The sequence below is a fragment of the Sinocyclocheilus grahami genome, unplaced genomic scaffold (genome assembly GCF_001515645.1).
Source record: "Sinocyclocheilus grahami isolate Dianchi unplaced genomic scaffold, SAMN03320097.WGS_v1.1 scaffold3.1, whole genome shotgun sequence".
In the NCBI taxonomy this organism is placed as follows: Eukaryota; Metazoa; Chordata; class Actinopteri; order Cypriniformes; family Cyprinidae; genus Sinocyclocheilus; species Sinocyclocheilus grahami.
The window spans coordinates 1,248,449-1,274,280 of NW_015505182.1; the positions used below are offsets into that span (position 1 = coordinate 1,248,449).

The 25,832-nt window shown below is 36.0% G+C and overlaps 2 protein-coding genes across 7 annotated transcripts in view; both read left to right on the forward strand.

The window, feature by feature from the left end:
• Positions 1-643: 643 nt before the first annotated feature.
• phf20a (PHD finger protein 20, a) lies at positions 644-11,931 on the forward strand. 3 transcript variants are annotated; one of them, XM_016246478.1, is made up of 17 exons: positions 644-782; positions 3,233-3,326; positions 3,419-3,590; positions 4,644-4,728; positions 4,834-4,910; positions 5,010-5,520; positions 7,567-7,623; positions 7,710-7,850; positions 7,930-7,980; positions 8,077-8,472; positions 8,598-8,696; positions 8,840-9,021; positions 9,517-9,616; positions 9,795-9,999; positions 10,092-10,461; positions 11,394-11,547; positions 11,675-11,931. In XM_016246478.1, exons 2-17 carry the CDS (start codon positions 3,244-3,246, stop codon positions 11,815-11,817), a joined length of 2,826 nt encoding a protein of 941 aa, XP_016101964.1. In that variant the 5' UTR covers positions 644-782; positions 3,233-3,243; the 3' UTR covers positions 11,818-11,931. The 3 variants fall into 3 exon arrangements, with proteins under 3 accessions (XP_016101964.1, XP_016102037.1, XP_016102108.1); XM_016246551.1 differs by having other exon boundaries at positions 7,933-7,980; XM_016246622.1 differs by having other exon boundaries at positions 7,567-7,606; positions 7,708-7,850.
• A 1,648-nt stretch (positions 11,932-13,579) lies between these two features.
• ndrg3a (ndrg family member 3a) overlaps positions 13,580-25,832 on the forward strand; it is a 39,424-nt gene continuing 27,171 nt past the window's right edge. For 3 of the 4 annotated variants that reach the window (XM_016246736.1, XM_016246960.1, XM_016246810.1), the window contains exon 1: positions 13,580-13,721. The gene's annotated coding sequence lies outside the window, so the exon portion shown is untranslated. The remainder of the gene's footprint in view (positions 13,722-25,832) is intronic. The other variant, XM_016246885.1, reaches the window with a different exon arrangement.

The following is a 25,832-nucleotide window of genomic DNA, read 5'->3' on the forward strand; positions in this document are numbered from 1 at the left end:
GTGTTTTACCTACATTATTTTACATTATGTAAATACACTACTGTTCAAAAGTTTAGGATCTATATGTTTTTTATGTTTTTGAAAGAGGCCTCTTATGCTCACTAAAGCTGCATTTATTTGACCAAAAATACAGTAAAAACAGTAATATTGTGAAATATTATTGCAATATAAAATAACAGTTTTCTATTTTAATATAATTTCAAATGTAATTCATTCCTGTGATGGCAAAGCTGAATTTTCAGCATCATTACAGCAGTCTTCAGTGTCACATGATCCTTCAGAAATCATTCTAATATGCTGATTTGCTGCTCAAGAAACATATCTTGTGTCGAAAACACTTGTGCATCTCACTCAAACCGTGGAAACTAATACATTTTTTCAGGATTCTCAGATGAATAGAAAGGTCAAAAGAACAGCAATTATTTGAAATATGAATCTTAAAATCATCAACAAATTATTTATTGCCAATTTATCATTTTAACGCATCCTCGCTGAACAAAAGCATTACTTTCTTTAAAAATCTAAATCGTACTGACCTCTTACTTTTTTAACGGTAGTGTAATGTAATGTCTGTGTACCTCACAATGAAGCTACTAGACGTCTATATAGACTCGAGGTTCTTACGCATGCGCGGTGGCGTTATTGTTCATACCGGTAGTCTGTGTGGAACACATTGGAAAATAGTAAGTGCGTGCATCTCGCGCCCAACGTGGCTACAGTAAAAGAGCCTTTAATAGATGCACGACGCGCCTTTATAGTTAAAGAGACGGAAATCACAACAGGTAACTGATGTTTATAGCATTTTATAATACTGTTTTCTCAATAGCAAGACTTTGGGCGAGTACGGAATGTTTAAAGATATTGTTTTAGAAAATTGCACGTGCAATAACAGATTTGAGGTAATGAAATCAAAAAAATGTGGTAACTTGTGCGTCGGTAGATGCATGTTGTGATTTACAGCTTGTATTTGTGGGAGTGGCGATGATGTACTCGCCCATTACTAGTATCCATGTCATTCTTTTCTTGGAGGGTGTGGGGCAGTCAGGAAGTTAATGTCGGCTTGTGTTTTCAGTAAGATGAATATTGATCCTGTAGGATTTCATATCATCTTAAATGATGTTCTCTGTCTGCTTTTGGCTGTAGACGGGCAGAAATCTGGGAGTAACAAACAGTAGTGTAATATTGGAATATCTGGCATCTCTATTGTTTCCATTGTCATTGTCAAGCATTTGGGGGCTCCTGATAAAATCACAGTTAATTACTCTCACTTACATGACTACTCATGCAAGAGTAAATATCAAAATTAATATGTTTAGAGTGTTTTGTAATTTATAATATTATGATTTATATAATTTTGCAACAATAATTCAAATTGTCATTTTGATCATTTTTTAATACAAAAGGAATGTTGAATTTCAACTTAAACATTCAAGTTACGTAGAAATAAGAGGCTTAGCTAAGTAAGCTATTGATAATTAAGTTAAGTCTGTTGTTCACAGTGTGTTTAGTGGCATGATGCCATGACCTGGATTCTTTGCACCTACACTGTATAGTTAAATGCTGTAGATCAGTGATGTTAACCAGGAAAGATTTTGCTGCTGCTTTGGCAGACCAAAAAAATAAATAAATAAATATATAAATACATATATATATATATATATATATATATATATATATATATCTGATTACAAATTAATTTAAATATTTAGTCTAATTAAATATTGTGATTGTTGTAATGACTGCTTATAGTTTTTCAACTTAATCATTAAAATTATTTTAATTATTATTATTATTCAATTAATTAATAATTTTAACTATTATAATAAAAATTGTGGTAATGTAGACTTGTAACACGTAAAATAAATCTTTGGGTTTACTGTGAATCTCAAGCTGTATTTGGCATGATTTTTTTAAGACAAAGCTCCATTTAAAAGAACCCTCATCGGTAACTTACCTCATAATTAGGGATGCACCGATATGAACATTTTGGCCGATACCAATAACTGATAATTCTTTATTTTTGAAAGCCGATAACCGATATGTTGGCCGATAAATCTATATCCAAATTTTTATATACTTTTTGAGAGCCTGATTACAAAAAAGGTCTCATCAGTAAACTGAAGCGCTCTTTTAACTTAACCAAAGGTATTCTATACGAGATAAATCAGATATACATCAAATAAACATAATAATTCAACATACAATTGCACAAAAGGCTGCAAACGAACAGCGCGCATCTGAAGTGTCTCTGAAGGAAATAATGCATTATTTATCGGCTTTAAGATATCGGCAACATTTTCTTATTGGGCCGATACGATAACAGAAAAATTTATCAGCCGATACCGATATGGTGGCCGATATATCGTGCATCCCTACTCATAATGTGTGTTTTTTTTATCCACTGTTTATAAATAGTTTGTGATTTACTGAATAGGATTTATTGTGTGAATAATATATTAAAAAGTTGACCGAAAAGTTTTGAAAAATAGCTGAAAATGTACTCCCCTTCAGTCCATCCAAGATAAAGATTCGTTTTTTTTCTTCATCAGAAGAACAGATTTGGAGAAATTCAGCATTACATCACTTGCTCACCAATGGATCCTCTGAGATGAATGGGTGCCGTCATAATGAGAGTCCAAACCACTGATAAAAACATTACAATAATCCACACGAATCCAGTCCATCAATTAAAGTCTGTCTGTTTGTGAGAAACAACTCCATCAATAAGACGTTTTTATCTTCAAACCATTGCTTCCAGCTGAAATACATGTCCTCTATACATAATATTGCTTTCTCCACTGAGATAGTTTGATGAAGAAACAAAATCTACATCTTGGAAGGACAACAGAAAGATTTTTTTTACTGGTCACATGCTTATTTGTTAAATTTGTTCCAGAACACTGCAATGTCACACTGCAACACAATGTCAGTAACCAGTGATTGTTTACTTACTTAATACTTAATTGTTTTCCTTCCAAAACTGTTGCTGTGATACAGTTCAGTGCTATAGTTACTGTTAGTAGTTAGTTGTTACCAATATGTTTAAAAAACTAATAAATGTATAAGGTAAATTACTATAATGTAATTTTACTACATTTTTGAGAATTAAAATCCTCTTTCTCTCGTGTTAGCTCTCAAATGGTCTACTTGTAAAAACAGTAATGGCACTGACCTAAAGTAATGTAATGATCACTGGGAAGTTACTAAAATGTGACTCTTTTGTATTACTTAGTTGCTGACATTATGAGCAAAACGCCTCCTAACAGACGAGGAATTAAGTTTGAGGTGGGCGCTGCTCTTGAAGCACGGGACAGTCTGAAGAACTGGCAAGTGCCATTCTTTTAAAAACACTTTTTTTTCTTAGCCTTTCTCTCACTGTGTTTTATAGCAAGCTCTCTCTGTGTGGTTTCACTCCCAGGTATGTTGCCAACATTGAGAAGATTGACCATGAGAACGAGAAGATCTTAATCCACTATCGCCAGTGGAGCCATCGCTACGATGAGTGGTTTGACTGGGCCAGTCCGTACCTGAGACCCGTGGAGAGGGTTCAGCTGAGGAGAGAGGGACGACAGGAAGACAGCTTTATCCCTGTGAGTCACAGACTGTGCTCCTTAAAAATCCCAGTATATGGAAGCTAATCTAGGATCAGCCTCTTGTATAAGTCTGTTTACTTGGATGCGAAAGTGATGCTGCATAATGCGTCCTGTGTCATTTCAACTGATTATTACTGTGTGGATCACACAAGCAAATCCTAAATAACCAATATACAGTATCAACCCTCTACGGACACCTTGGCAATTGAATTGCCATTGGTTAGAACATTTTTTAGGAAACTCGCCAAGCATATACAGTGGGGAAAAAAAGTATTTAGTCAGCCACCAATTGTGCAAGTTCTCCCACTTAAAAAGATGAGAGAGGCCTGTAATTTTCATCATAGGTATACCTCAACTATGAGAGACAAAATGAGAAAAAAAAATCCGTGTGACTAAATATTTTTTTTTCCCACTCTATATATATATATATATATATATATATATATATATATATAGGTGAATCTATAATTAGAGATACATTTAGCATTGCAGAAAGTTAAGAAATTAGCCAATGTGTAGAAATAACAATAAATTATAACAGGAAAAATCCTTCTTGTTTCATTAGACAAACAGTCCTTACACTCCATCACTTGAAACTATATATAATATGCATATATAGCTGGTAATCGACCGCTCAATCATCCGTTTTCTATTTTAATATATCTTAAAATCGACCTTATTTCTGATAATTTTTCAGTGTCACATGATTCTTTAGAAATGATATGCTGATATGCTGCTCATAAAACATTCTTATCAATGCTGAAAACTGCTTCTTAATATTTGATGGATTAAAATAGAAATCTTTTGTAAAATTTTAAATGTCTTTACTCTCACTTTTGATCAATTTAGTGCATCCTTACTGAATAAAAGTATCAATTTCTGTAAATAAATAAATACATCTTTGTTTCTATTAGTTACGAATAAATGTCTTAAAAATCACCTGATCATAATCTGACCCTAAATTCTCATTGGTTGAGGCACATTTAAAGCCACTGAAAAAAATCAGTTAATTTCATAATTAATTTTGTTTTCATTCATAATTTTTTGCAGGGATTTCATGTGAATGACAAAATTCTTGCCAGTTGGTCCGATTGTCGATTTTATCCTGCAAAAGTCTTGGCCGTCAATAAAGATGGTAAGTAGTTGCCATATTCATTGCATTAAACAGGTGTGTTACATGAACAGATTCTTGTCCAAATTTAAATGCAATTATTCATATTTGATTTTATTTATCCTGCAGAATCCTACACTGTTAAGTTCTATGATGGTGTTATCCAAACAGTCAAAGGAATCCATGTGAAGCCCTTCACCAAAGAGGTTTATTTTGCATTTCTATCCCATTCATGTTGCACCTCTATTTCAGTACTCATTTTGGCCTTCTCTCTCTTTACTCATTCTCTCATTCTCACCAAATAGAGAAGAAAGAAACTAACTGCTAAAAATGAAGAGAAGCCCATAGTAAAAAAGACAGAAAAGGACAAGAAAATGCAGGAGGAGAGTGAAGTCAATGGCGGTAAACAAGCAGCAGGGCAAACTGACCGTGTTCTTGAGGAAGAGGCGAATGAGATCTCAGATTTGGATGGAGAAGAAGGTGAACAGAAGAAAAGCAATGGGAATGGGACATGCCTTGAAGTGGAAGATATAAGCATAAAGGAGGAATATGAGGAGAGGGGCTTGGAGCGAATAGGGCAGCACAATTACAGTAAGTCATTTCTGGAGAAGGTCTCAGGGCCTGAGGAGAAAGAAGAGGAAGCCGCAGTGAATATGGAGGACTCTGTGGTGTTTGACACGGGTGTGAACTTTAATGAGGGGATGGTAAAGAGAAATGAGACTGAGGAAGCAGAAGTTCACGTGGAACAAAAAGAGGAGGAAATCAAAGGAAAGTGTGTTCCTCATGACAGAAAGTCACGGAGGCAGCGCATAAGAAGTACGTACAAAGTTAAACTTAGATTTAAAAAAAAATTTTGACAGTAGGCAAGTGACTTGTAAGTTGTTTTTCCTGGAAAATATAAACACTGCGGTTCAGTTGGGCTTTCAAAAGTTGTTTGTTTGAAAATCCTGACCAGCCCTACCTGGCAACAGTGGCTCAACCAATAATGTGAACTTGGGGGTGGGGCTATTGGATTGTCTGATTAGTGGCAGGGCGTGTTTGGGAAACCAGTTGGAAAACAATCATTATTAACTCCATGTGTTTGGCTACACAAATAACGATATACACGATATGGCTTAGTGCGATAATCAAATCACAAAGGGTGCGATATACGTGCAATACATGTGGTATGTGTTTCAGAGTGAAGCGCAGCACTGTGTTCTTTTACACACGAGCAGGTCATGATTCAGTGTTTTCCGGGTCTCAGTGTGCAGTGCTGCTCCACACACACTGATCTCTGCATCTGCTCTGAGTATGGGTAGCATATAACATTATAGCATTTGTGAACCATCTTCCCAAACTTGTAATTAGAGGCTTTAAGGGCCCTTTGCTCTAACCATGTCCTATACAATTGTTTTGATAGAAGGAAACAAGATGCATTTCTAGTTTCAGCATTACTTATTCTTCAGACATTTCGCTTTAAATACAATAAGTATCAGCTGTGTAAGAAGAGACCAACATTTGGTTTTTAAGAAATGAAAATGGGTAATATTCAACAATCTGAAAATGTAACCTTATTGAGATCCCTAAATCTCCGGGACTGAGCGATGTAGGGCCTTGAAAATGAAGATTCCAAAAAACAAGCAAAAAAGTTTATTAAGAAATAGAATCTAAAATTATATAGTGAGATACAGTATAAAATACTTCTTGAATTATAGGCACACAAATTGTGGAAAAATAATATTTATGGCACTCAGAAATGTATGTAATGCAGTTGTATTTGTTCTTCAGACATTCCCCTATAGAAGAAAAGAAGTATCATATTTATGAAAAGTGACCCACATTTGGTTTTTGACCATTTGAAATGTGTACAATTTAACGATTTACTCCTGGAGCCATATTGGGATCCCAATATCTCTGGAACCGAACCATATAGGGCCTTAAAAATGAAGATGCCAAAGGGAAAGTTTGTTAAGACCCAATATTTAAAAGAGCATTAAGAAATCTTTAATATTTCATGAGTTATAGGCATGCAAATCTGGAGAAAAATATTGCAACAAAGATTTTACCAATACACCTACCAATCTCTGTGTAAAAATAACATTATGATGCTGCCATCTTTCTGAAGTCATTTTTACCCCCTGTAATTTGGCTCTGAATCTCAGATGAAAATGGCCATTTTGACCCCCCTCTACAAAATAGTGGATTACTCAGTAAATATATGTCCATGGCATTTAATATTTTGGCTTTCATCAATATGTTTATCTTTCTTCAGAAAAAATATTAGCAAAATCAAAAATTTGAGCCAGGGAAGTTTCTGAAATTTGGTTGATTTGACACGGAATGACCCTATAGTAAAATATTATATATTGTATTATATAATATATTATATTATATTTTATTTTATTTTAAAAATATGATTTGATTTTTTATGATGCTGCCATCTTTCTGAAGTCATTTTTACCCCCCTGTAAATTGGCTCTGAATCTCAGGTGAAAATGGCCATTTTGACCCCCCTCTACAAAATAGTGGATTACTCAGTAAATATATGTCCATGGCATTTAATATTTTGGCTTTCATCAATATGTTTATCTTTCTTCAGAAAAAATATTAGCAAAATCAAAAATTTGAGCCAGGGAAGTTTCTGAAATTTGGTTGATTTGACACGGAATGACCCTATAGTAAAATATTATATATTGTATTATATAATATATTATATTATATTTTATTTTATTTTAAAAATATGATTTGATTTTTTTTTTTAAATCAAATGTTCAAAATAATTACAAAGTAAGTTAATGCTTTAAATTTTTTTTACTTGACATTGTGTGGAGTTTTTGTCATGATAACTGTAAAATTAAATTTTAATTGTATTTTTTCTAGGGAAGAGGAGACTTTCAGTGGCACGAAGGGGCTCCAAAAAAACCAAGACTGATTCAGGTTTGATTTTTTTTATTGTTACATAAAAAAAAAGTTTACTGGTGCCATAATGTTAGATTTCATCATTATTGATCTCTTTTCTTCAGAAAAAAGTTTCCATAATGATTGCAAGCCCACATTTGCATCCACCAATCAAGGGAAAGGATCAGACCCCTTACATCTAACACAATCCAATGAAACAGCAGTACCTAAGGCTCAATGCCAATCAGAAACCTTTAAGCCTACAGGTGAGATCACATCTGTACAACACATATATGCTCAAATATCGCCTGGTTTATTATGATCAATGTTTTATTTTCATCGTAGCAGTCAGAAAACAAGCTTTCCACAACCCCAACCGATTCAGCAGAGAGCCATGTAAGTAATGATCTATACTAATCAAATTCACAGAATCATGATTCATCACAATGATCTTAAGTTATTGACAGTGAATGTACCATCTAATTATCTCAGTATACAGAGTCATCAGAAACCAGCCTCCACCGGTGCTCTCTATCAACTTGGACCATAATCCATATAAATGCAGCGCTCCTGGCTGTACGAAGTCTTTCCGCAAAGCAAAACTCCTGCACTATCATATGAAGTACTACCATGGAGATGATCGTCTGATTGAACTGGACCAGACCAGGGCAATGGACAAACACACCACACTTAATAATCAGGGTAGCCCTAAGAAGAGTTGCATTACATCGATGACTGTGAAGAGACGCTCTCTAGTGCCCCCTGTTGTCAGTACACAGAATTACCAACGGTGGACTTCACTGAAGAACAAGACCAGAGACAATCAGCTAGACAGCAACATGCATAGATACTTCAACAAGGAAAGAGACAAGAGGTTTATGCAAATGGGTATGGCTGGTGGCTAGAATTTAAATAGTGTTTCACCGAAAACATGTGGGATTTATAGTGTTATTCCTTATTTTTCTTTGATACATGACATGATCTAAGTAAGCTTGGGTTTCTTTCCTTTGTAGAAGGTGTGAAGGAACATGACAAGCTAAAAGAAAAACAGACTAGAGACTTCCTGCGAATAAAGTTGAAGGAAAAGAAAAAGATGAGAAAAACCACATCAGGTGAAGAAAATCGGCATGTATTTACCCACAATGCAATGTGTTATTGAAGCGTTGTTTTCTGAGTGATGACAAATCGTTGTTTCTTTATATCTGATTTTTTCCCCCCCTTATATCTCAAGTCATTTTTTATCATATGTTTCCAGATGAGGATAGCATTTCTGACTGGTCCTCTGACAGCTGTGGATGGAGTGAAGATGAAATAGGGGCAGATTTGGACATCATTGCCTCACCTCTCAGCTGTAGCTCTCTTGCCTCGACTACAGGAAGTCAGGAAACTGTCCGCTGTGTGTGTGAAGTGGAAGAGGAAAATGACTTCATGTTACAGGTGATCATTAATTTGGCCTGTACAATACCATTCAAATGTTAGGGGTCAGTATTTTTGTTAAAGATAGGAATACTTTTATTCAGCAAGCATGCATTAAATTGGTCTTTTTAAAATGAAACAAAATATATATATACTAGGAATTATATTCTATAAACATTGATAATAACAGGAAATGTTTCTTGAACACCAAGTCAGCATATCAAAATGATTTCTGAAGGATCCTGTGACACCTAAGATTGAAGTAATGATGCTGAAAAATTCAGCTTTGCCATCACAAGAATAAATTACATTTTTAAATATATTTAAAAAGAAAACCGTTTAAATTGTAATAATATTTAATAATATTACTGATTTTTGGAGACTTTGGAAAAACACTGAAAAATCTTACCCACCCAATAGTTTGGAACAGTAATGTAAATACAGTAGATTTAGCTGCACATTTTTCACTCTTAATTAACAACCATCATGTCTGTTGCTTGTTCTCTTGCACCTCAGTGTGAAGAGTGTCTGTACTGGCAGCATGGAACCTGTATGGGCCTCCTGGAAGAGAATGTTCCAGAACGATACGTTTGCTTCATTTGCCGGGATCCTCCAGGTTTGGAAGTGATGCATGTTTTAGTGTTCATTTCTGAATGTAACCCTAATGTAGACCTCAGGTTGAGTAGTACTTTGAGGGACTCAGCTTTTTGTCAGTTCCTATTTTCATGCTGGGAAGTCTACATCATTTTCAGTTTAATTTCAGCTTACCGGTGTATTTGTTCGTGTGTATCCAGGGCAGATCAGAGGTCAGAGACAGAGCCTGCGGTACTGGTATGACAGGGACTGGCTTAGCACCGGCCATATGTATGGCCTCTCTTTCCTGGAGAACTACTCCCATCAGAACGACAAGAAGATTGCAGCCACTCATCAGCTGTTAGGGGACGTTCAGCATGTGGTGGAAGTCCTCAATGGCCTGCAGCTTAAAATCAGCGTGCTACAGTGAGTGATCCTGCTTTATCTCTGTTTGAACCCATAAGGCAAATGTTATTTGAAAGGCCTCACGAAAAGGGTGTAATACCATTTTACTACAGGAGCCAAAGTCACCCAGACCTCAAGTTGTGGCGGCAGCCATGGAAGTTGACTGAGAAATCCAGGATGAAAAGCATGGCTCTTCCAGACACAAAAACAGTTTCTGCATCTGCATCAGAAGCCATTCAACGTAAAGAACCCTTGACTTCATCCTTCCAGGACTACATTAGCAGTGAGCATTGCTACCAAAAGCCACAAACACTGTACCAGGTATTGGAGCCGAGGCTGGTGCTGAAGACACGGGTGGAGTCGGTGCTGGAAGACAGATTGCACAACACTGAGACAGTGCTGAAGAATGAAAAACACTATAATGGAGAGATCCAACCAGCACTACTGAAGACATCTAGTACTCAGCTCTTGAACCACAGCAAGGTAAGGGTCACATCAAATGAGGTTAATATGACGTTATTTTCACTGACCAATACTGTGAAATATATTTATCATGGTCAAATCCAAAGGAATAGTATATCTAAAAAATGTTTTTAATAGAAATATGCCATTTTTGTCTCTGTGTAATGAAAGTGAATGGGGATATGTGCTGTTGTTAAGCTTCAAAATGACAGAAATGTACAATAAAAGTATCATAAAAATGTTTTTACATTTTTTTTTTTTAAATAATAACATTTTAAATCTAGAGTTTTGTGTGATGACCAGATGGAAATTAAAAAACCTGCATCTATTAAAATATGGCTCATTTAAACAGAGCAGGTTTGATGTCAAAATGAAATGACCAATCGTCATTGAGGATTTATTTTTAGCTATTCCTTTAATGATTTACAGCTAATTTTATACTTGAAGTGTACTTTACAATGTGTCTGTTCAAAAGTTTGGGCTCAAGATTTTTTTTAAAGATATTAATATTTTTATTCAGCAATGACTCATTAAATCGATCAAAAGTGACAATACAGAGTTTTTTTTTTTTTTTTACTATCGTTGATCAAAGAATCCTAAAAAAAGTATTACGGTTTCCATAATAGTAAGCAGCAAAACTGTTTTTAACATTGATAATGATAAGAAATGTCTCTTGAGCACCAAATTGGTATGTTAGAATGATTTCTTGAAGGATCATGTGACACTGAAGACTGGAGTAATAGCTGCTGAAAATTATTCTTTGCCATCACAGGAATAAACTCCCTTTTTAAAACATATTACTTATTAAATTGTAGTAATTGCAACCTTGGTGAGCATAACACTTTCAACAATCTTACAAGCAAAACTCTTACCAACCCCAAACTTTTGAATGGTAGTGAAGACTGACTGTTTGATGCTGTGGTGACTGGTGAATGTTACTTTATTTCATGTAGGAAGCAGGAGAGAAGTGTGAGGCGGGTGCTGATGGAGGCGGGGTTAAGGGCGGAGCTCAGCAGCAGCAGTGGAGGATCAACCTGCTGGAGCATATCGAGACTGTACAAGAAGAGGTTACTCACAGGATGGACTTCATCGAAAGGGAGCTTGATGGTGTGCCAGAGGGTTTCAGAGGGCTGGATTTATGTTTCGCTACTTTTCATGCGGTGATTTGTATTATGGGAATGTTTCATGTGTACTATGGCGATATATTAATTCCTAACAACTGTTCCTTTTTCAGTGCTTGAAAACTGGCTGGACTGCACTGGTGAGCTGGAGCCTCCAGAGCCGCTGGACCGTCTGCCTGAACTCAAGCACAGCATCAAACAGCTGCTGAATGAAATGGGAAAGGTGCAGCAGATCGCTCTGACTTGTGCCACATGAGGGCGCCTGGGCATATTTCACTACCATCACAGGACTACCTCAGCTTGATACATTCCTAAACCAGGCCACGAACCAAAGAGCCTAAAGAATAAACAGAGAACATGTGAAACTGAACATGCTGTTTGTTATTACAGAGTCTGTGATTCGGACTGTGGATGTGGAATTAAGACTGAATTTTTCAAAACTTTATCACCTCACTTATCCTTTTCACAACAAATGTAATCTACTTTTCATCCTTTCTGTTTCACCAAAAGGAAACATACAACAAAATACATTGCTAAAACGTTTACAAGACATGTCTTTGTCATTAAACAATCACAGCATGCACCATTTTCTAATATTTTTACTCTAAGTCATTAGGAAATTTAACACATGCAAATACCAGAAAACATATTTTTTTCTTTCCAGAGATTTTTGGTTATTTAGAGTTATGTTTAAGCTGAAAGCCTACTTGAAGAGTCAAAAACGGATCCATCCTGTGCTTTTTAAAAGGCTGGTAATCCTTAAAAGGGACATCAGATGCCCATTTTCCACAAGTTGGTATGATTCTTTAGGGTCTTTATGAAATGTCTGTAACATACTTTGGTTAAAATTCCTCAATGGTCGTGTAAAACAACACCTTTTTACCTTGTCCAAGACAGTTCTGTTGACACCAACCCGTTTTGGTGTATGTCTCATCAAATGATAGCAAGCTACTGCTCACCTCACCCTCTCTTCTGTGTGAATCGCTACCTCAGACTCTGTAAATAGCTCGGATGTGCTCTTATACAAATAGCTAGCTATCTACGTAGAAACTGGCTGCAAATTTAAAACGCTCGCTGGTTGACACTCTTTCAGACTCGGACAGCTCATAACAAACTGGCTGGGTGTTTTCTTTTCAACATTTCTGAGCTGGCAGACTTGCCAGAAACCTAACTAAATGCAAAAAAAAAAAAAGTCATCCGATGTCCCCTTTAACCTCTATTGAAGAGGTTGGGTTTGAAGTAAAATATGAAATGGAACAGTTGTTTGTGTTTTACATTGTATTTAAAGGATCTCATTTTTAGAATGTTAAAATGTTTTTTGAATATTGCATATTTATTTCTGAACAACTGTGAATATAATTACTGTAGTCATCAGTAGTCTGCTATTCCTTTAACCTTTATGCAGCAAATGTGATCAATGTCAACACTTCCTATGGGTTAGCCATAAAATCTTAGATTATTTACAAACATGATCTGACCCACATGGCTGTTTGTCTAAAAGCAAAACTTTATTCCAGACCTCGGAAATACTGAATTTTTCATTCCGAATGCATTTCAGTATTGGAATTCTAATTACTCAATGAAATATTAAATATATGCATATTGGGTATTATCTTGATTAGCATTTAATGAATATATACAAATTCTGTCATTATGTACACAACTTAATGTCTTTCCAAAACGGTATGAATGTAAAACAGTATTCCCCCTTTATATTGCATTATGATGGAGATTGGCTTGTTACAATAAAAGCACGTTGTATGTATACTGTATACAGTATGTGTATACCTGGTCTGCTGTGTGATTTTATTTAGAATCAGAATTTGCTTTGTTGCCAAATATATTTACACACACACAAGGGAAAATATTAGAATTTTTTTTAAAATATATATATATATATAATATAAACATGACTTGATATCCTAGATAACCTCACGAGGGCGATAAAGCGCGGATGAGGGGGTCTTCCAAACGCGTCGAGTGTAATGTGGGCAGCCCATAAGACCCCGCCCACCGAGTGACATCGAAACACGGCTGGCAGGGACTGCGAGCAGAGAAACGTGCGGACGACGAGCCTTTCCAGCAGCCTCCGTTCACTTCAACACCTTTGTGGAGGATTTTCCTTGGTCAGATTCAGATATTGTACCTCAAGACTGACTGGTGAGTAAAATACCTCATTTTAGAACTAAACTTGTACGATTTGTTCTAGGAATATAAATAAAGCCGATGGGAACTATATGACATAATTTAGAGTGATAGTCTTGGTTATCTTCTCTACGGCGAATAATGTAATTCCATTTAAAATGGCTCCATGTTTCTAAACTGCCAGGAGCCACAATAACGTCGATTAACAAACACAACAGCCGCTGAATAAGACAGACAAAAAAAAACACGCACATTTTGATTTATTATAGATCGATTTTTTTCCTTATCTCACACATCCTGATCCTAGACTGAGGATGTTGGATCTTGTCGCCAAAAATAGAAACTTTGTACATCATTACATGTGATGTTTTTTTTTATTCACTGCATTTTTAGTCCATTCGTCGTTGCAGATGTTTCATAGTTTTCATGGATGGTTCTTCTCATGTCGATAAAGAGGGCCAGCTGCATCTTGCATTCAGTCTCTTGAACATGATTTGTCTTTGCCTACAATATATATAGCAGTTAAAATGAATGAATGTGTTGCTGTTGTAGTGTATCTGAATTTATGTCTATCGCTAAATTATTTACGTCGATCTAACTTTGATTTGTGATGGCATCAAGTCCTGTTTCTTAATTTTAACCCTTATGTATAAAATTCCCGTATTTCTCAATAGGTTAGAGCTTCTAATATGAGATATATCAAAGACGTCCTGTAAAGTGACGGATTTTGGGGGTAACAGTTAGTTTCGATCGTATATGACACAACTTCCGGCATGGCACAAATGACATTGTCCTCGGTCACCTGCTCATGGGAAGGTCGCAGTGCTGAAGATATGAACTCCATGTGCTCGCAGGTGTGCGGTTTAGTGCACTACACACAGTTGACACAACAAACAAAGCAATACTAACCTGTTGTTATCATCAACGCAGGGCTCCAAAGAGACCCCTCATAGTCTTTTCACTGAAATCTGTTTGTCTTACATACATTGACTCAGTGCTTGTTATTATAATACAGTCAAAGCTTTAACGGATCTTTTTGAGATCAGCCTGTTTATTTCAATAGAAATCACCCTGGTACACAAACAGGCATTTCACATGGGAAATTTAATATTTTGTTAGATGTAATTAATGATGGGACACTGCTCTTTAAAAGTGAACGCATTAGCTCATTTTATTTTAATTACACTTTAAAGTCTAAAAGTTTTAATTTCCCTTATTTTGTTCTATTGGTGTGTTTCCTATTGTTGAAACATTAAGTAACATTTTAACTTCCCTATAGTTTTTATATTTAAAGCTAGAGAGAGAGTTGGTGTGTTCCTATGAGTAGATAGATAGATGTCAGGGAATCCTGGGTCTCCTGGGAGCAGCAAGCTTTAATTAAGCTATGCTTCTGTTCAACTGAGTGTGCTCACAATCTCAATAACCCTGCTTATCCGGACTGTGGACTAGCATGAGGGCAAGTGTACTAGTATGAAGGCTATGCAGAGATAAGGGAAGACACTTTGTCTCAAACTTGCCATTCTAAATGTGTCATGCATCTTTTTTGAAGAATCTTTATGTAGCACTGTGCCATACAAGGCTCATTTATCTTTAGAAGTCTTGGTATAAAGTGCATGAGACTACTGTTGTTGCCCTTTAATGGTCTCTTTTTTTCCTTTTTGGGGTTGTGATCACTAAAACTATTGATGAGCGAGAAAGGGGTTTTAATTTTAAGAAAATGTAACATTGAGTGAGATGTCTCTTAAAGAAACTAAGCAGTAATGTCCGTCTGCAGTCCGCATAGCATCTTCTGTGAAGCACCTGGTGCAGGTGGAGCAATATCACAGGTGTCAGGCTGGTGGTTGTGTGGTGTGGACAGATTCCAAGCTGCTCCTCCAGACTTTCTCTCGCTGCGTGTGCAAGACCAAAGGGACAGTCTGTAGTCCTTAATTAGCTTTTTTTGAATGCAGATTTTGATACCAGGCATAATTTATCAAATAAAGTTGGCTTTAATGTACTTTTTTTGTAATGAGTTTATCTAATATGTAAGATATTTAGTTTCATGGAAGTGCCCTTTTTAGCAAAATAATCGGAATATTATCAGAATATATCTATGCAGAATACCATTTCCATATACCATGTTATTTATACTACCGTTCAGAAGTTTAAGATTAAAGTGTAAGATTGTTTGTAAAGTATTTTATACTTTTATATAGCAACGATGCATTAAATTGATCAAATGTGACCCTGGACCACAAAACCAGTCATAAGGGTCCATTTGTTGTATGGTTCGTTAGGATAGGACAACATTTGGCCGAGATACACCTATTTGAAAATCTGGAATCTGAGGGTGCAAAAAAATCAAGATATTGAGAAAATCGCCTTTATAGTTCTCATATGACCCCTTTAAAGGAACACTCCACTATTTTTGAGAATAGGCTCATTTTCCAACTCCCCTATAGTTATACAGTTGAGTTTTACCGTTTTCAAATCCATTCAGCCGATCTCCGGGTCTGGCGGTAGCACTTTTAGCTGTAGCTTAGCATAGATAATTGAATCCGATTAGACCTTTAGCATCTCGCTCAAAAATGACCAAAGAGTTTCAATATTTGTCCTATTTAAAACTTGACTCTTCTGAAGTTACATCGTGTACTAAGACCGACGGAAAATGAAAAGTTGCGACTTTCTAGGCCGAAATGGCTAGGAACTATACTCTCATTCCGGCGTAATAATCAAGTAACTTTACTGCCATACCATGGGTGCAGCAGGCGCAATGCTATTACGCAGCACCTGAAAATAGTCCCCCAGCACGCTCCCTGTGCAAGCAGGTGGTCACGTTGGTTATGTTGACAGAAGTTAGCCTATTTTCAGGCACTTCCTTGATTTTTTAAAAAAATTTTATACTGTTTGCATTAAAATTATACGGTTTTTATTTTGTGAGATTGGAGGTATAGTCACTTAACCTTACAGACTGGAGCGTTTACTGAAAAACAGGTTGGTTGTCTGCATAGTGTTGCTGTATAGTGAATGGCATATTTGATGTTCTGGAGCATTTGTTCCCATGAGTGTCCTTCTTTAAGTGCAGTCTAGTGAAGAGAGAACGGACACTCGAAAAAAACGTCAGTCTGATTTGTTTTGTGATTCAGTAGTGGGATTTTAAAGGCTTCCAGTAGATCTATTCTATTGCAGTGCTCTCTCCCTGCTTCAACATTTATTATAGTCCAAAACACTGTGAAACTGGTTTCGGCATAGGCCGCCTGTTGTTATCATGACTGTCTGAAGATTTGTGAGTTCCCTGTGACCTTAATTTGTAGATTCTGCTGTTGCTACGTGGTGCACGTGCTTTTTTTTCCATTTTCAGATGTGCACGTTGTTTATCAGCTCAAACCCATCTAATATCTGACCTACAAAAGCGAATCATCCCTCAGGGATCTGATGGATCTCAGAGCTCTCTTAATCAATTTCACCAGTTCGATCTTTGTCTTATTAGCATTAAAGGTCATTCGTTGTGGCCTGTTGCACAGACCGTGTGGGTTTCATGTGATTGTCCTGGACCGTGGCCAGCCCACTAAAACCTGTGTCTTTGGTTTTGTGCCATGTCTCCTACCGTTTCCTTCTCCCATTTTCACCTTGACAGCTGTGCTTCTGCCTGATGGCTCAGTATCAGGCCAGCCTGCTGAGATGTCTCGGTCAATTCCATCAAAATGATCATCAGATTTCACACTGACCTAGCACTTTTTCAGATCACAGTACAGGCTCTTATTTTATTTGCTCAGTGTGTCTTCATGCAGTTCTTGAATTTTAATCCTGAGCAGTATAGTTTGCACTGGATCCCTAAGGAGTCAGGCCTCTTAAAAGCAAAACATATAACAATCCTTTTGTAAGCACAACCGTACTAGTTCTGCTTCTACAACATGTTTTTACACAAGCCTGAATGTGAAAGTTTAGTGTCTTATTAGCTTTTTTTTTACCCTAAAATCCCTATTGTGTTATTAAAAATAAACAATATAAGCAGTACTACCGCTCAAACGTTATGGGTCAGTAAGATTTGAAAAAAAAAAAAAAAAAAAGTATAATTTTTATTATTATTTTTTTTTTTAGCAAGGACGCAGTAAAGGGGATATGCATTTTTTTTTATTATTATTTTATAATGTTACCTGTGGTGTGCTTATAATCTTAATATGTTTTTTTGTTTCATCAAAACATAATTTAGGCAGTCAAGATTAATATATATATATTATTGCAAAGCGATTCCCGCAGTCTCCCAAAATACTTTTATCATAACTAACGCAGTGAAAGCATGCTAACAGGAACAGGGGTAAGTTGATGATTTAGTCACTGGCTTGATTCAGTAATGCATAAGCAGTAAACCACTTTGCGACAATATGTGTGTACATGAGCCCCTACATATTACGCCAATATATGTATATATAATCCAATATATAATCACAGGTCATGATGCTCATGAAATGCAGTTTACATTTTTTATATTCTATTTCTTGAGGTTAGTTTATAACGTTTTTTTGCACTAAAAAGTCTTTCTTCAACAGTAGGACCGCTGTTTTGATTGTTGGATAGACATGAGTTGTTCAGAACACACCTACTTGATTACATATGACCCTAAACTAGGGCTGCACGATAAATCGCATGCGATATTTAACGCGCATCTTATCAGTAAAGCCGGTTCTGTAATCAGCGGTAAATCTCCATCACGTGCGTGCTTTCACATTGAGCAGCATTAACTACACAGCCGTTGTTCACTGACGAGCTGCTTTACTGATAAGATGCGCGTTAAATATAACATGCAATTTATCGTGCAGCCCTACCCTAAACTATTTAAACTGTGTATGTTATCTAAACACAAATCCTCTCCAACCACCAGCCTTCAAATTAAAATCTAACTGCCACTTTTCATGGCCCAATCAACTACTGATGAACAAAAGCAAGTCTTGCCCTACTTTGTTGTCTTGTTGATTGTCCTGTTTCACTCTAAAATACAAACACATACCTCGGTCAAAGACCTTCTTAAGGCATTTTACAAAACATTTTAGGGTTAATAGATCAATTTAAGATGAAAGTAAAGAGTCATGTTGTTCAGATGAGAATTTAACTTGGTTCTTGAGCACATTCCCCAGCCCTGCTGAAGACATGTGGGATTTCCCTTTAGACTGTGCTAATGCAGGTTCTCTTAAATACATTTAGCTCAGGCTCCACATGCCACACGTTTAGATTTTATTTATGGTTCTGTGAGCTGTTGCAGAAAGTCATTTACCCAGCTCACATCATGTCCGGATAGGTGGGAAATTGATTTTCTGTCATTTCTCAAACCAGATTAATTCGTTGACATCCATCTAATGCAGCCCATGCTTTGCTTCGTGCATCTTTGGGGGATCTGACAATCTTACTATAGGATTACTGTGATAAATTATTGATTATTTCCTTTATGAAAGAGGGTAAATGAAATATATAGAATATAAATGTTATATATTTGCTCGATTTATATATTTTAGAGCTGGATTAAAAATTAAGCATCCATCTGCTTGACTTTAGTCTCACACTGTAATTTAACCTATTTTAAATCCTTGTGCTTTCAGTACACAAACAGAGGCCACATTTTCTAAGAATTCAATCACATCTCTTAAGTGTGTATTTAAGTGTGTACACTTAAGTAAGTGTATTTACTTGTCTCATTAGTGTTTAGTGCAGTTGTCGTTGCTAGGAAACGCTTTTTTGTTTACTGTGTGGAGACGTGCTGATATTGCGTTTGGTCTCGTTCTGTATCGCGTATCTTGTCAGTGTCTGCGCTTGCTTGGCCATTTGTTGTGGAAAAAATAAGGAAAGTGTGTCCAGCTGAATTAATTTAGTATTTTGTTAGACGGGTATAAAAAAGCTTAGTTTACCACGGCAGCTGTCGCGTGACGGCATCCTCGTGTGAAGACAGAAGAGTGTAAAGACCATCAACTCTACCGTGCGACTCCACTGGGCAGGGACCCCGGCAAAGGATAAGTATCGCTTTTTATTTCTCTATTTTTCTTTCATACTACTTGTTTCACTTCTGTTTCAGTTTTTATAACCATTTCTTACTATGTGTAAGTAAGTTGTTGTTTTTTTAGCATGCTAGTTTGGCAGTGTTATTTTTTAGGATTACTGATAAACAAGTCGTTTGATTTGTATTATTTGTTATTTATTTTAATTTTAGTTAAATTATGTATGAATTTATTATGCCTGTATAGGTCTTTTTATTAATTTTAATTTAATTTGAGTTATTTTAATACTTCAACAAACTAAATGGAAATGAAATAATATATATTGAATTTATAAATGTGTATGTATATGGTTGTACATACACATATGTAGTTGTTTTTTTGGTGTTTGGCTTAGTGTTATGTTAGAATCATTATTATACTCTTATACCTTTTGTTCTTTAATATTTTGAATTGTTTTTAGCTTTATCTTTTGTTTTTCATTTAAATGTTAAGTTTTGAAATTTAGTTGTATGCATTTGTCATTTTTATTTAATTTATTTTTAAAATGTGTAAAAGTAGTATTTATAAAGTTTTAGTTTTGGATCTGTTTTTAGTTGTTTTAATGCTACAATTGATTGCTTCTGTTGTCCTCATTTGTAAGTCGCTTTGGATAAAAGCGTCTGCTAAATGACTAAATAAATAAATAAATCTCTTCAAAGCCTCTGTAAATATCTGCAGCATTGGGCCAGCCCTGTTTTGTGATGTATTTGTGGACTCAAAAACAGACCAGAGACAGCTGTATTCTGTAATATGATTGTTTTGATGCCACATATGTTATGATATGATGTCCCCAAATAAACGTAACTAAAACATTACTAGGGCAGGCTTACATGCCGTCTACAAAAGACATACAGTAAGAATAAGCATGCTAACCTCATGAATTCTTGGTGCCTGGGAAGACTTTTTTTTAAGTATTTTTGTCTAGGAGCTTGCAAAGACTTAAATTAGAAAAACTGTATTGGTAACTTATTTTTTCCCCTATTTTGTATATTTAAATGTGCATGCTTCTATACTATACTTTTACTTATAGAATACTTTTGACATTAGTTAATTTTTTAGCAAATTTTAAAATGAATATCCATTTTTCATTGCATCCCTTATTGTATGCATCATCGATGGTTCACTTCTGTAAGTTAGGATGGATTGTTTTCAGCTGTGAACTTTATACTGAAGCTCACTAAAAGCTCTTGTGTGAAACTGCCTTGAAACGGTAAGTGTGTGTATTGAAGACATAACAGGCTTTTACTGATGATGCCAACAAATGGTAAGCTTTAAATCAATACAGTGGGTGGCTTCCTGTTCTAATAAGGCTAAATACTGTGACTCTTCAGGAATAATGCAAATGCAAATCTTTCAAAGCATTCTGGGAACTCTTAAGGGTTTTGCTATAGCCTGTATTATACAGGTATATGAAATTAAAGACAGTTTGATTGTGTGTGCAAGTGTAAGATAGTTTTCTGAGAACACTTCTAGAAAATATCCTCATATACCCTTATATGTATGCAAGTCCTTGCTTCTCCAGAAATGACAGCAAGGAAGTGGCTTAACGTATAAGGCAAAAGCCAAAGTATGATGGATGCGATGCTGGGAGTCTGTGACAGTGTGCGTCAGCATGCAGGGTGTCCCTCAGCCCTTAGTGTATGAAAAGAGAGAGATGGAAGTCCTTTTTTGGCAGAGAGTCTAGTGAATTGGCTGCACTCTGCCACAACAAGAGCTTTTGGAGTACGTGTCTCCCTATCACCTACACAACTGCTTATGAGGGGTTTCCCTTAATTTAATTAGTGATAGAGGGAGCCACAACGATGGAGACCAAAGCATAAGTACAGCTTAATGACATTACCTTTAAACATTTTATCATTGCTTTATGTAATATTTCACAATATTTCATCAGCATACAGTAGTGTAGTATATGTCAGTAGTGCACTAGTGTTTCATTCTGACATTAGTCGTATAGGTTGTGTCCCTCAGCTTCCCATTCTCCCAGTAAAGGGGGAGGAGATTGAGAGATCATGATTGGACTGGTTTAAATTCAACACATGAGCATGCATGGAAGTTGTCTGTGGTGACATCTGAGCATCAGAATGACCTTCCACGTAAAAAAGAGGTTGAATAGTAACCAATTTATGAAGCATGTGCTGTTGATGTTACTGCATGATTTGAGTTCTGTTACAAACAACAGGTGCTTAAAAATCACTATAAATAATATGTTTATTATGGATTCAATTTGTTAACTCATCTTTGAAAAAACACATTGCATTTATAAGCATGCCACATTAGTAATCCTTATTCATAAGGATGCTGTGTCTGCCTCTCTTACTTGGTCTGAATCTCCTTTCCAAATCACCAGGGTTACAGCGTATGGAATAATCTGGAGCAGAGCGTGTCACACTGCTTTTAACAGAATTATGCTGCTGTAGTGAAGATTAAAGCAAGAATCTGAATATAGCGGTGCACTGATGAGCTGGAATAATGTGGACATTTTGTGGCCTTAATTGGTTTATTTAATCTTGGGCTGTTGCCATAACAAACCATTACAAATTCACACAGAATTTTAGATCTTTAGAAAACTAGTGACCTGTACCATGAACACGCACTCACTTTTTGTTTAGTTTTACCATGGACTGATGCACTGGAAAAACATTTTCATATAAAAACATATTTTTGTCTTTTTTTTATAGTAAAAAAAAAACCTTTACAACAAGATAAATATACTTTATGGATTATTTAAGCAACTTGATTTCAGAGAATATCTCATGTAAGTTATTTTGTTACTATATTGGAAAAGTAAAATAAGAAAACATAATACTTTGTGAAGTGAATTAAATTTAGGGGGGGGGGGGGGGAAATCTAAAACTATTTTCCAATGGATTAAAATACACAATTCTATTTATATTTTTGAGTATTTTTTATTTATTTATTTATTTTTGATTAAGTATTTTAAGTATTATTCATTTATTTATTAGAGATATTTAGGTTCATTTTTCAGAAGGCAAAAAAATAAATAAAACGCATTGTGTGTGTGAATACTTTGGCTCTCCAGAATGTTGGTAGTTCCTGTAGATAAATGATTCACCAAAGTTTATTAAAATCAGTTGTGTGCCGCCAACTGGACAGAACTTAACCTATCCAGAAGAGAGGGCACAGACCATCTGTCCACATCTGTGGACACTCCTTGGACACTGTTGACTCATGGGCTGTTTATAGCTTCAAGGTGAAAAGGAGAATGTGAGAAAGAGAGAGCAAGAGATGGATGGACAGACAAGAGTAAGAGAGCTTTGTGATGGCCATCGATCTTTCAACAGTGTTTGCTGACAGCATTCGTGCCAGCTCCTCTTGTTATTTCATTTAGTATGTGTTTGCAGGTGTGTGTGTAAGAGGTTATCAGATGTGTGGGGGCAAAATTTCTAGACATCCTCCAAGGAATAGTCCCAAATAAATCACCATGTGAAGACATCTGTTACTGTACAAGGAAAAAATATGAATATAATATATTACTCTGTATCTAAAAATGTTAAACATTTCTGTAATGTTGTAGGGATAGGTAATATCTTTAGTAATTAATATTAAATAATATTAATATCAAATAAACAAATTATTAAAATTGAACTGTACAATAAAAAAAGTTCTGATTTATCTTATATTCCAGGTTATATGCACCTAAACAACATGAAATACAAATTTCCTATGCATTAATGCACGTTTTTGGTCTTATTGTGAATGATTTATTAGTGCATGTTATTAAGTTTGCTATACAATATCAAACTTAGAATTTTCTGGCTGTAATTTTCTCATTATATAATGCATTTACTTACTTAACATCTTGTGTTGCGAACATTATTCCTATTGACTTGTGGCATACTGTTTGACTATTTAAAAGAATCCAGATGCGTTTCTCCATGAACGTCTTATAAGAATGAACAGAGATGAATGGGAAAGCCCCTCAAGGGTGTACAAGGTTGTGTGTGGGTGGGCTGATGTGTCCTAGAGGGCCTCCTTATCCATATGTGACTTATTAACAGGGTTTGAGGAACGTGACTTGTGAACATGCTTCCAGCAATATTATAGTGAAACAGTTCAATCAAAATTTAAATACAGATGATTACTCGTAGCTTGTCGGGGCTAAAAGAAGATTTTTGTAGACAATTTAGCTGTGCAATTGATTCAGTAATGCTCTATTTGACTCCTAGCTCTCATTTGATCTGGTATTTTTTTTTATTCGCAGCTGTGTAGATACACATTTGCACGGACAAATCTGAGTGAAATAGGAGGCAGGAACCCTGGGAAGTGTTTTTACATGAGACAGCATAGTTATGCAATACGCATGGGAAGATGGTGAATCAGGATTTTTGCTCTGGGTTTTACCTACAGTAGATTTTACGTTTATACTCAGAAAAGCCCTGATGTGATGTGAGGAATAAAGTAGAACTGTGGTGTCTGAGAGTCTCAGCTAATGCCTCGGTCTGCTGTTCTGAGTCTTCATTACTCCTTCCTGTCCCTTCGGGAGCCCTCTCTGAAAATAAACATCAGCCCTTTTGTCTCTATGGCAACAGTTTTACACTTCACTGGATGCTTAACTAGAGTGGGGGAAAACTGAAGATGACATTGATTGCAGTCGATAGTTTTGATGAGGAAGTTCATTTGGGTTAGTGAAGCAAGACATATGAAATCTTGACATTAATCTCAGCAGTGATCTAAGATGTGTATGAATCTGCTTGATAATTCCAGCCGGAGTCTTGCCGGATTACAATCAGATGCCATGATTGCAGTTTGGCCATTGTCCTCGGCCCAAATTCATGGACCATGTGTGGAGGTGGGGAGCAATACAGCAGATCTTTACAGACACACTGAACATTTGTTGTTTTCTTTTTGTGTTACTCCCTGTTTAAATATTATTTAATGCCCTTCATCCGGATTTTCTGCTGGGATTGTGGAGATTTCCACCCTTAAGCTTTCACTTCTTAATTTGTACTAGTAGTTTTCTTGCTTTTTACTTAATAGAATTTTGCTTTCATGCTACTCTGGTATTTCATTGATGAAAGGCACTGACCTTTTGGAATAAGAGAAGCTGCTTTACAACTATTTTGAACTATTTTGCTCATTATTGTATGTGCAGCGTTTTATGAACACTTTATTTGAAGATATGGATTTTTATACTTTTAAAAACTCATTTGTCACACCAAAGATCAAATTGAAACAAAGTAATAAAAGCAAAAAGGTGTTTGAAAATGTTCACAGAATGGAAAATGTATATATTTGGGCTGGGTAAAAAAAAAATGTAATTCTCGATTTTAATTCATTTTCATTTTTACGGAACAGTATCGATTTCTTAAATCACAATTTATTTGTCTGGCCCGTTTTCAAGTAACGAACGGAACATTGTAGTGCCCATTGTATCCAAAAAATCGCAATAAGCTTTGAACTTTGTTACTTTTGATATGAAAAAGTCTCAGATTTCAAATTCTGTACATTTTATTACAGTACATTTACATTTAGTCATTTAGCAGATCCTTTTATCCAAAGCGACTTACAATTGGGGGATACATAAAGCGATTCTTCTTAAAGAGGCAAACAGACACAAGAAGTGGTTGTAATACCAAGTTCTTAGACATTGTTCAAATAAGTACAAGCTAGAAAGAGAAGGAATAAATAAAGAGAGATGCATTTTTTTATTTTTTTTATTATGATGAAGTCAAGTAGCTTCGAAAGAGATGAGTTTTCAGCTGTCGCTTGAAATAGGTATGGGTATCAGCATTCCGGATAGGTGTGGGAATATCGTTCCACCAGCCAGGAGTGGTGAACGAGAATGTTCTGGAAAGTGATTTTGAGCCTCTCTGTGATGGTACCATGAGGCGTCGCTCACTAGCGGATCTCAGACTTCTGAAGGGGATGTAAATTCGTAGTAGTGAGTGGAAGTAGGTGGGTGCTGAGCCTGTGGCTGTTCTATATGCAAGCATCAATGTCTTGATTCGAGCCGCAACCGGTAGCCAGTGCAAGGAGATAAAGAGAGGTGTAACATGGGCTCTTTTGGGCTCGTTGAAGACCAGTCGTGCCGCTGCATTCTGAATCATTTGTAGAGGTTTGATTTTGCTTGATGGGAGTCCAGCCAGAAGAGCATTGCAGT

Coding starts and splice junctions, on each gene's coding strand:
- phf20a (XM_016246478.1), top strand. CDS start 3,244: ATGAGCAAAACGCCTCCTAACAGACGAGGAATTAAGTTTGAGGTGGGC. Junction 7,624..7,709: donor AAAAACCAAGACTGATTCAG/GTTTGATTTTTT, acceptor TCTTTTCTTCAG/AAAAAAGTTTCCATAATGAT. Junction 10,000..10,091: donor CTTAAAATCAGCGTGCTACA/GTGAGTGATCCT, acceptor ATTTTACTACAG/GAGCCAAAGTCACCCAGACC.